The 11,929-nt window shown below is 38.5% G+C and overlaps 1 protein-coding gene across 1 annotated transcript; it reads left to right on the forward strand.

Moving 5' to 3' along the window:
- Positions 1-2,503: 2,503 nt before the first annotated feature.
- On the forward strand, positions 2,504-4,403 carry LOC113700172 (GATA transcription factor 7). Its single transcript, XM_027220681.2, has 3 exons — positions 2,504-2,757; positions 2,879-3,241; positions 3,408-4,403. Exons 1-3 carry the CDS (start codon positions 2,593-2,595, stop codon positions 4,119-4,121), a joined length of 1,242 nt encoding a protein of 413 aa, XP_027076482.1. The 5' UTR covers positions 2,504-2,592; the 3' UTR covers positions 4,122-4,403.
- The last annotated feature ends 7,526 nt before the right edge of the window (positions 4,404-11,929 follow it).

Raw genomic sequence — 11,929 nt, forward strand, 5'->3', positions numbered from 1 at the left:
AGATTATAAACACAAGAATTGTAGCTAAGTAGGTACACCCACCGTAGGGAATATCCACTGTATTTTGAGTTCATGTACATGAGAAAGTATACTCAGGAAGAAATGGAAGCACAAAGACCATCATTGTGAAAGTGTCGTGCAACGCATCAAATATCTGTTCTTTTGTAGCTGGGAATAAAAATTATTAAAACAAATCTGTTTAGATTTTCTATGCAGAAAGGGGAGAAAGGAGGCAAGAAAACCATAATATTGCTTCTTTACCTTTACATGAGAAGCAAGCCTGACCTGATGATTCTTTGCGAAATTAGAAAAAGTACGGGCGGGAAAGCAGCCAGAGCGGCCGAACACCTTTAAGAGCGGCGATCAATGCGGTAGGTAACTCACGTAAATTAGTCAAAAGTTATGGGCCATTTCTCTCCAAAGTAGAATGGATAAACATTTTTAACCCCAAGAAAACAAATTATTGCATTGGAACTTCTTGCCCCGTTTTGTGCGGATGGACTGTACAATTGCATTTGAATAACGGATATCTACTGAGCAATGCTGAATAGAATAGTTTTCTAAGGAATTTTTTGTAAACACATTTATCAATCATCTTTTTTATGTTACGTGTATCAAATCATTACAATGTATTTCTTTATAAAAAAAAAAAAAAACAATTCAAACGAGACTGGAGATCTCAAATGTTAAGTGTTTTTTTTAAAAAAAAAAAAAATGAAATTAATTTGAGAAATTATCTAAATCCATGAAAACGCTAAATATATGCATATGCATTCATGTGCTAAGTTAAATGTAAATTAGTCATACCAACAAATACCTACTTAGACACCATTGGAAAAATCCTTTATATTTTCTTCATCTAACCCTCACATCCTTCTTTGTTGTAACTCTTCTCCTGTCTTTCATTTTCATTTTCAAGGATGCCATAGCGTGCAATTCACCCTGCAAAGCGTATAGCGAGCAAGGGAGCTTTGGCAAGGTTAAATGTATCATCTTTTGGCGGTTAAATGTATATGATCACAGTCCAAGCGAGCCAAAACACCTTGGAATTTGTAAATCATTGGAATTAATGGCGAGGACAATCTTTGGAATTTGGGATTTTGGTGACCTACAAATATTAAGAATTCAGTGAATAAAATTATAACATAATAATAATAATAATAATAATAATAATAATTCATTTGTAAGTCTAACTCAACTCAAGTAGTGGCAGAGCCAAGTCCTTAGGGCAAGGGATCGAATTTCGATAGCACGTAAAATGAAATGAAGTAGTAGTAAATTTAAAATCAACAGATGTTTTTGTCAAACATACATTCTCAGTTCTAAGTTTGATGGATTTTAAAGTCCATATTATTCTTAAATTTAGAAGTAAAAATCATTATCTATTTGAATTTAAAAACTTTGAAAGAATTTATTCCTAAAATAACTTCTATAATTAATTCAAAACTCTCGTAGATGGTAAGAATTATAAATTGTTAATTGTTTGGGATTAAAAACAAAAGAAAATTTGATAAATTTGGATGAGGGCAAATAAGAAGTAACTTTTGAAATTTCTAATCTTTCTAAACCTAAAAACTATTTTCTCAAAGTTTAAGTGGAGCAATTGCCTCCATAAACTCAAGCATGAATTCACGATATGTATTAGTACAATTTTATGGTGGGAAGTTATAATCGAAATAGCCAGATTTATCACTTTTATATTCTTGCAAAAAGACTCCTAAAATTGGTTACAATCTAGAAGGACTACTAGATTCTTATGGAGTTTTTAGTTTATAAGTTTTTTTTTTCTTCCAAAATTTAGAATATTCTTGTAACGCATCTTTTTGATCACCTTATTTTAAATATGTACAGTATAATTTTGTATTGAAAAGTATTTTTTTACATTTTTCATGAATATATTTTTTAATTTCACATATATCAAATCGTAACAGTAATTTTTTTACAAAAAAAATTTAAAAAAACGCAATCCAAACATTGCAATCGAAACGGCACCTTAGATGAGAGCAAGTACTCCCCCGTTTGGAAGCAGTAAAAAGGAATAGTCCTTAATCAAAGGATGGTGGACCAAAAAACTTTTGAATGTGGACGAGGGTATTTTAGTCAACACGTTCAAAGACATTCTTGCGAATAATGACAAAATGAAAAGATTAGACTCTTAATAGACTTAAAATTTGCCATTAGGAGAATCCATAGAAACCGAAGGTATGCTATACTTGTACAAATCTTGGATTCTAATATTGCATTGCATCCGATCCTAGTAAACACAACTAACACCTACACTGCCTGGAAAGAGATTAAAAAAAAAAAAAATCGACATCCTAATCCTACTCAACTGCATAATCTAGAGGACCATTCTAAGAAAGTAGATATTATAAAAGTAGACCAAAACAGAGGAGCGAAAAAGAAATACAATATTGGGAAAGAAAAAAAAAAGCTTTAATTTAAAGTAAAGAAAAGAAAGGGAAGGGGTCTTTCCAAAAAAAAAAAAACAAAAGGGAAGGGGACTGCAAAGGAATACGGTATAATTTTGGGGGCAAGGCTTTTAAGCCTACTCTTTAGCCATTTCATTCAATCTCACGCACTGATTCATCAATGCTTTACCGAACTCACCACCACCCTTTTCTGTTCCCTCTTAACCCTTCTTTTACCTCTTCTTCCCTATCTTCTTCTGCTTCTTCTTCCCCTCATCCTTTTCCTCTCCCTCTCCCTCCTACTGCTGCTCCTCCTCTTTCATCTTCTCCCACTTCTTCTCCTCAGGCACGTACCCCCTTTTATGTATTCTGTTTCATTTTTCCCACCCCATTTTTTTGTTTTTAAATTTTGTTTCTGTTTCTTTAGTTTTGATTATTTTCTTTTGTGCTCGGTTTGGTTTGGGTAGGTCGTCGTTGCTCAGGAAGAGGGAATGGAAGGAGCGTTGAAGAGCAGTTTTAGGCCGGACGTGGCACCGTTAAAAACTAACCCGCACCCCCACCACCTGCACCAGCACCAGCACCAGCAGCCGGCGTTCTCGGATGACATGTTGGCTGTTAATAATAACGGTCAAAATATGGAAAGCGACTTCTTCGTTGACGACCTTCTTGATTTTTCTAATGCTCCCGCCGAGGACCCTGAAGAACATAAACCCCATGAAAAATTAGACGAAAATGAAAGCGCCACCACCTCCATAATCACCAAGTCTAATGTTACTTTGTCTCCAAAAGACGATTTTGGGTCTCTCCCTGACAGCGCACTCGATGTTCCGGTAAAGTTTTGATTTTTCCTCCTTTTCATTTCCAAAAAAAAAAAAAGAGAAAAAAAGAGTTTAGCTTTTCAATTTTGGGTGAGGGAAAAAGAAGAAAACCGTTTTTTGCGGGAGCCAAAAAGAAAAAAAACTAAGAAGGGGAGAGGTTTTTCTCGCGTTTTTACAGGCGGATGATTTGGAAAGCCTTGAATGGCTATCTCATTTCGTCGAAGACTCATTTTCCGAATACTCCCTCACATGCCCTGTCTCAAAATTCCCACCGGCGCCAGCCAAAGCCCGGTCTGAACCGGAAGCACCGGTTGAGGCCAAGCCTTCTTTCACCACTCCGGTTCAAACAAAGGCGAGAACCAAGCGCGCCAGGACTGGCGGGAGAGTTTGGTCACTCGTTGGCTCGCCTTCGCTCACGGAGTCATCCTCGTCTTCGACGTCTTCGTCCTCCACAACGACGTCGTCTTCGTCGCCCCAGCCGTGTAATCCCTGGCTCGCTTACTCGAGCCCGAGTCAGTGCCAAACTCAGCAGACGGCCGAGTCCTTGGTTGGGAAACTTCCGGTGAAGAAGCAGAAGAAAAAGCCCATGGCGCTGGACTCCGCCGGCGGAGGGGGAGGATATAGCGGTGGTGGTCAGCAGCCGCGGAGGTGCAGCCACTGCGGTGTTCAGAAGACTCCACAGTGGAGAGCCGGACCGCTGGGGGCAAAAACGCTTTGTAACGCATGCGGGGTCCGTTATAAGTCGGGGCGGCTGTTACCCGAATACCGGCCGGCCTGTAGCCCCACTTTCTCAAGCGAGCTGCACTCCAATAATCATCGGAAAGTTTTGGAAATGAGGAGGAAGAAAGAGGTGGAAACCGGCTTGACCCCTCCCCCGGTCCAGAGTTTTTGAAGAATTAGTTAAAAAAAAAAAAGATTTACAAGTAGAATTCTGAATCTGCAAAAAAAAAAAAAAAATCAGAATAGCAGGAAGCAGTTAGGGAAGAGTAGCAGCGGGTAGCAGAAAAGAAAATTAAAAAAAAAGAAAAATTAGGGAGAGAGAGGAAGATTGAACCGGGTTTATTAGTGTACATTCTTTTTCATGATGAACCATTATGGCTTTGGTGCGGTAGGTTACTAGGCGGTGTAACAGACTAGAGGAGACTTTAATGTACCTTTTCCTTTGAAATTTTCACCTTTTCTTTTCGATTTTTTTTTTGGGGGAAAATTTGGACTATGTGTTATAGTACTCGTAGCTTTTACTAGTACTTTTGATAATTGATGCTATTTGACCGAGTGACTGAGAGCTTTTTTTTTTGGGGTGTGAAACGGTTGTGTTGTTTTGTATTGTGAGGGAGGGCGTTGAAAAGCAAGGGGGATATGACTTTGTGTTGTGAGCCCCTTTTTAGCAGGGTTCAGTCACAAGAGAGGAGGAGCGGTGGCGAAAGGTTGATGGCGTGATGTGTAAGCAGCATTGGTCGATGTCCTGTTCCTGTGACCGATGACTGATGGATGGTGGTCACTTTTTCTGGCAAATTTTGCAGTTGATTAACGAGTCTATAATATAATTAAATTAAATCTTCACGCCTCAAGAGGGAATGAAAAGAATCCCTCCAAACAGAACCTTTAAAATTGGGGGTTTCTCCTTTCTTTTTGGGTACTACCTACGTACCCTGCTGGAGAGGTGGGTGGGTTTTATTGGGGGAGCATTTCAATTTTCAATTTCAAACCCGAGCGAAAGAAACCGAGTTCACTCACTCACTCACTCGAGTTTTGGCGAGTTAGTGACTGACCACTGACAGGTGAGGTCTTGGAATATGTGAGGTAAGGAGTATCTTTGGTTTGTGATCTTCGGGTAAAGAGAAGAAATTGTGGGATGTTGACGTGGACCACCCTTGTTGGACAATAGGATGATGTTCACTTTCTTCTGCAAGCATCTAAATTTTCGATGTTTCCAATATCCCATTTCCTTTCTTTTTCTTTTTCTTTTTTCTATTTTTTTTTTTTCCCAACTTTGATATGGTAGTAGTATTAGTAAGTACCCCAGCTCAATAAAGTGAGTGAATTGAATTCTCCCTCTTTTGCTGCATGCCTTTGTTCAAAGAAAAGTGATTTGCTTACGGCTGTCTTCAGTAAGTTAAGGCCGAAAGAGTGGGTGACTGACGAGCAACCACCTCCACCTCCACCTCCACCCCCACCTCCTTAGGTGTGCTGCGTTAAAGTGAATTCAATTCTTCTTATGCTCATTTGGGTGGAGAGAGTGGAAGAATTTCGGTTTCAATTATATAAGTTTCTTGTTCACGATTCATAGCTATATTGATATTTACATATGCACCAACAATGTTTTAATATCCTATCTTCCCATGCCTTTGAAGCAATGTGTTGTTGTTACCTTTGGTGGTTGTATTTGTGAGAAGACTTGGAAAAGTTCAAGTCCTAGATGTAATTGACAAGTTGTAGAGGATACATATACATATAATTTGAAGTTACGTTAATATCATGTAGGGGAAAAAAGACCTCCTTTTTAGACTGGGGAAGTCTTCCCAAATAGTACATAGAAGAGGCATCAAAAAACATGAAAAGATTTTATCAAGAAACTAGCGAGTATGTTAGAAATACCATAGGTTGCAGTTACAAATTTTATAATTAAAAGCTAAACAAATATGGCCCAAGATTTTGATAAGCACAGCTAAACAAATATATGGAGTAAACTTTTTTTTTTTTTTTTTCCTGACAATCGGGTGTTAGTCTACTCTACATTCACTTCTACTTCTACTCTTAACCTATTCTAAGGGAGAGCCCAATTGGGTCAATGGAGAAAACGACGAGAACTGAACTACTATCGAACTAAAGAGGTATACTACGCACCCATATAGATTAAGCTACTTAAGTGGTAAGCCACATATAGTAACAATCAATGGGAGGTAAGGTTTAAATTATTGATTTCGATGCAATAATGGGAGGTAAGGTTTGAATCCTTGACCTCGATGCAGTAATTCGTTTCGTAATTAGGAACCATTGGGAGGGGTAGGGCATGTCTGGGCAAGAAAGGAAACAATTACCGTAAGGTTGATGATACATGATGGGGTGTCTTACAAGCTACAATTACTACAATGTTAGCAATATATTTGGATTGCATTTCACTTAATCGTGCCATGTGAGATTCCCTTTTCTTCTTCCTTCCTTTTTTTTTTGTTGCGTTGTTCTTTAATATCCAAATGTGAAGAACAGATTATCCGAATTTGATTTCTCAAAATTTGCACAGATTTCCTTATAGAAAGAAAGACTGTTTTACAACCAACGTTCTTCATTTAAGAAAAACAATACTCCCTCCGTCCCACTTTGATAGTCCTGTTTCTTTTTTCACACAGTTTAAGAAAAAGTAGTTAACTTTATTGGAAAAGTAAATTTAAATTGCTATTTTCCTAAAATACCCTCACATTAAATATGGTATAACTTTATGGGAACTTGAATTGATGGTAAAAAAAGAATCAACTCTCATTACATGGGGTAGGTTTATAGTAACAACTACTTACATTGAATAAGGGTATTTTATAAAAATTAAAATATAACTACATTTTTCAATTGGAAAGTGGACTACAATTTGGGATAGATGAAAAAGAAATACAGGACTATCAAAGTGGGACAGAGGGAGTAATATATTGATTGTGGGGTTTGCCACATTTAATCGGAAATTAAAATACATGAATGCTAACACGTAACATCAAGAATCACCAAACATATATGTCGTGGTTCTGACTTTGCAATTCTCTGACTCAAACAAACTTCTCCAGCCAGAAATTGAACAAATGACTCAAGTCCATGACCTGAATCATTAAAACCTAAACAATGATCATTTGGCCAATTCCAAGTGCCTAATAAAGAAAGGAAAAAAAAAAAGGAATTAACTCGCAAAAAAATTAAAAAAAATCGTAACGTACAAAGTCAATTAGTATTCTTGAGAAGAGCAGTGCATGGCTAATATATATATATATATATATATATATATATATATATATATATATAGGACATGGAATAGAACTAAATCCGAGCAGAAAATCATGGTGGAGGTTACGTGGAAATGTCGTGATGGAGCTCTCTCAACCATCCCAACTACTTTCAAACGTTTGTCCATCTCTGTAATGTTTGCTTCCCTAAGCAACATAACATTCTAACATGGAGATAATGGGTTTGTCGAGTAGCAGTTGCTATGGTATGGACCGGACGAAAAGAAAAAACCAAAACCTCGGATGAGATGACTGATGAGAGGCTGAATTTTGTTTGATTGATTATTTCTTTCATGTATTAAAAGACTCATCTTCTGACCACAATTGACTCTACATGTGCACTTCTCGATGGTTGTTTTACGAAATGTTTTTTTTTTGTTTTCCCTAATTCTTTTCAATTTCCTCTCAACTCTCAACATATTATTGTTTTTATCGCACAAAACCTTCGGCAATTGTTAATGAGCTTTTTCGTCAGTGGTTTTTTGTTGCCCATTGATAGACTAACAGAAAAATTATATTTTGTGGGTCATTTTATTTAGAATATATACCATCCGATTCAATACAAAGTATAGTAGTATTGTTTTCATGAATAATTGATAGACTTGAAAACATGATGGCTAGCAGCATATATATATATATATATATATATATATATATATATATATATATATATGAGAGAGTAGGCATTGAAACAAAACCACAGAACTTGTTAGATGTATCAAAAAGATGCATGCAAAATCGTACTTCTTTCTCAAGACAACAGAAGCTCAGGTCCATTAAGAACCAGTTCAATAATATCCCACCTTTTAAAGTGTTTCCTGAATATGATTTGAGATTCAACAATTACATCCGCCGATCCATTCTCTTTGTCAGTCGCGTTTGGATTGTATTTTCCATCATATTTCATGAAAAAATTACTGTAGCGATTTGATGTATGTGAGAGAAAAATGTAATAAGAAAATGTGTTTACGGAAAATGATGTAAATTTTCGACGGAAAACAGCAATCCAAACAAGGAGATACCCAAATATCTTGCAGAAGACATATTTTTGTTTAAAAAAAAAGAAAAATTTTGCAGAAGACCTTAATTCCATACGCTATCCTCAGATGGTTATATCATAAACTGCTTACATTTACCCTTTATTACTAGAAAGTAGCAACTGACGCCACTTGTGGGATAATTAAACTTTTCCTACCTCGCTCGGGGCAATGATTAATGTAGACAATATATTGCCTGAACGAAAAAAGCAAGCCAAAAATTAACTTTCCGTGCTAAGTTATGTTTGAAGTGAATGAAAACTTATGTTTAAATCTTCGCTCACCAACAAAAAAAGGTAATAAAGTAAAAGGAAAGAAAATTTTTTTTTGTCGGTGCAGAGGCCCCGTTCTGGGCCGAAACGTGTGGCAGCCTAGCAAGGTCAGAGTTGGGCTTGGTCTCCAGGCCCATGGGGGCCATCCTGGGGCCCACTGCCGCTAGGGCTCTCCAGTGCCCCAGAGAACAATCCCGCAGAGGGTAGGGAGGATCCCCCTCAGCGCGGGATTGAGGCTCTTCCGGGTAGATCCCGAAACGTACGGAGGTCGGACTCTCGAGCAGGTATATATAATAACGCACACCGACTGCAGAAGGTACGCTCACTATCGGCAAAACGCTCCCAACAGTTTTACTCTCAGTAAACTCCACTCACCGGAAAATTAACTTGACCGTCGGAACGCCCTCGGGGATAACCTCGGGGCTCCCCTGTTAGTCACCCTATAGACTACCTCTTGTTTGTTTTGCAGGATTGGGACACGTTCTTCTCATCAGCACGCCGAGCTCATCAGGTCAGTTCGGTCCGGAGAAGCTCAGTGCTTCTTCAGTTTTGGTCCAACCGTCAGCATCTTGGGAGAATATATATTTTTTCACTTCCTCTTCTTTTTATTCTCACGTACAATTCAGGTATGTGAAAATCATTTCTTAAAAGGAAATTTGGAAGCGTGCAAGAGCTATATTTTTCAGAGAAGAAGCCTGTGAATTTACTGAGAAGTAAGTGTTCACATCCATTTGGATTAAGGGTCTTGACGACGAACTTGATATCTTCTCAAATTCCTCTGATTGTTTAGAAACTTTGGAAAGAATTTGAATTTGTAAATTATTAATTATTCCAGAGTTTAAAATGAACTAAGAAAAAAAATAATTGTTAAATTACAAACTCAAGTGCTTGTTAAGCAATTTATATACACCAAAGCATTTTGGATGAATTTCAAATTTTTCATCAAATCTCGAAGCTCAAAATGTCGGTCTAAGTTGAAAGAGTCGTCTGCGAAATGCTTGCGATTAAAGGAGAATCGTGAACAGAAAGATTAAAGGATCTTCAGCAGTGAAAGTTGCATTGATGTTAAGTTAGTGTACAGTATACATTTGTCTACGAAGGGTGGACCGGGTTATTATTTTTGTGCCTGGAACGAAAGTTAGGTGCCAGTTGCCATTTGCACTATACTGTACTGTTTCCTTTCCTCTTTCACTTTTACGCCAAAATTTTGGTAATTTGATTGAAATCTAATAAGTTGTCCCCTTTTTTGAGCTGTGAATTATGTTTTGCCAACTCGTACGATTAAAGTTCGTTAGCTTTGTTTGTCTTCGTATACATGTTTGGCAAAATTGATAAGAAAAAAAAAGAAGAAGCAGCAAGTCGTTGTTTCTTCCCCAGAACCGGGTAGGGGAAAATGCAGATGATTTTGTCGCCAAGATGATATTTTGTTTCTATTTTCTTCTTTAACCATTAGTTTATGGATCACCATTTCCGCTAATTAAGGCTTTGCTTGGATTGAAGGTTTTCGTCGGAAAATATTATCGTTTTCCGTGATCACATTTCCCTATTACCTTTTTCCCTCACATATATCAAATCGCTACAGTAATTTTTCCATGAAAAATGACGGAAAATGCAATCCAAACACAACCTAAATCCTCGGGAGACCTGGACCGTGATGTGATGGTTCTTCTGAACAACAAACCTTACCATATGACCGAGTAGAGATTTTCACAAAAACTTGTGTACCCAAAAGTTGAAAAGGGCTTACATAAATATACTTACGTTTCATACTTTATTTATTCATTCATCTAAACATATTTCAAGTGCATCAATTAGGGTTACCTGATATTCGAGAAGGAGTGAATGAGTTGTAAGAAAGAGTGGCACTTTAGTTTAGGCCGGGATAGATTTGAGAATTTGGGCTGGAGCCCTCCTTCTAATCCAAGATAGAGAATCGAAAAACAAAATCATTATGATTAAATGGATTAATTTAAACAAGTGGCGCTTGAGCCTGAAGGCAGCAGGAGCTATGGTGCTTCTGGATCCTCAGGAGCTACAAAAGATTTGCAACTGTTTACTGGGCTTTGAGCTACACTTGGCCCAACATGATTATTTATGCCTGCATATCCATATGCTCCTTTTCTTCCATTTCTGTTGGCACCCAAAATTATGAATCTGTTAAACTTCCATTTGCTTGCTTTGACCGCCTCCCAAAAAAAAAAAAAAAAAAAAAGTGGAACCTTGTTTTTGCTCCCATCTCTTTCTTTACTTGGGTAGGTTTCTACTATAATTGGCGTTAGCTCATATAAGGTAGTAGTGTTTAACAGGTTTGATGACAGGGTCCGACATTGCAAACACGAAGCACTGGATTCCCACAATAATAATAATATTTTATCAGAGTGCTGGCTGGCTTTTCCTTGGTTGCACAGGTAATAAATAAATAAACAAACGGAAAATGTCAAACTGCAAAACATAGGAGGGTTTCTATTAAAAGAGTACAGTGCTGCTACTGATATAAAGTGGGGAAATTCACAAGCTGAAGGCGGCAGGCTAACAACTGCAATTTACCCTTTTTCCTTGCCACGAAACCAATTCACTCTTACCAAGACTCGAATACATTTTATTCTCATTCATTCTACAATGGAATCACCAAAAAGAAAAGGGATCTTCCTTCTTTTTGTCTTTTTTTTCAACAATGCCAAAATGGATTGTTTCACAAACAAGAAATCAAACGCACCGAATTAGTTAAAAACACTTATTTGTAGTAAAAGAAAAGAAATAGTAGTACGTGTCACCGGATCAAACAACATATGGCACACATTGCTTGGGCGCTTGCAAATGCCAAATCCAGTTTTAGGGCTCATTTACTTGGAGGAGGATGATTTCCACCACATCCCCAGCCCCAACACCCACCTTGGTTTCCTCCTCCTCCACCTCCCCATCCCCAACCTTCTCCTCCACCCCCTCCTCCACCACCGCCGCCGCCACCACCGCCGCCACCACCACTCCCACTTCCCCAACCATGGCCTCCACCATTTCCACCACCACCGCCTCCTCCTCCACCCCCACCCCCACCTCCACCACCGCCGCTGCCAGCTCCTCCTCCGCCACTTCCTCCCCTTCTACCGCATGTATGTTTTCCTCTCCTTTTCCTCCTTCCACCACCTCTCCCTCCACCACTACCACTACCACTTCCACCGCCTCCACCTCCACCTCCACCGCCACCGCCACCGCCACCACCCCCTCCTCCTCCACTACCTCCATAGTGCGCAACCTGATTGCCATTTGCTTCCATAACTTGATTACCTGAAGTTGCATTGTTTTCTTGCTCGCGTCCTGTTTCAACATGCAAGCCATGTGGCAGCTTCTTTTCAGAACTCGTACCGTTGTGGTGATCAATCACACTCCCATCCTTTGCACGTTGAC

Source organism: Coffea arabica, chromosome 7c (assembly GCF_036785885.1).
Source record: "Coffea arabica cultivar ET-39 chromosome 7c, Coffea Arabica ET-39 HiFi, whole genome shotgun sequence".
In the NCBI taxonomy this organism is placed as follows: Eukaryota; Viridiplantae; Streptophyta; class Magnoliopsida; order Gentianales; family Rubiaceae; genus Coffea; species Coffea arabica.

What these genes read in the sequence shown, in the direction of transcription:
- LOC113700172 (XM_027220681.2), top strand. Translation starts at nt 2,593, where the DNA reads ATGCTTTACCGAACTCACCACCACCCTTTTCTGTTCCCTCTTAACCCT. An exon ending in CTCCCACTTCTTCTCCTCAG is followed by an intron (nt 2,758 to 2,878) that starts GCACGTACCCCC and finishes TGGTTTGGGTAG; the next exon opens with GTCGTCGTTGCTCAGGAAGA. An exon ending in ACAGCGCACTCGATGTTCCG is followed by an intron (nt 3,242 to 3,407) that starts GTAAAGTTTTGA and finishes GCGTTTTTACAG; the next exon opens with GCGGATGATTTGGAAAGCCT.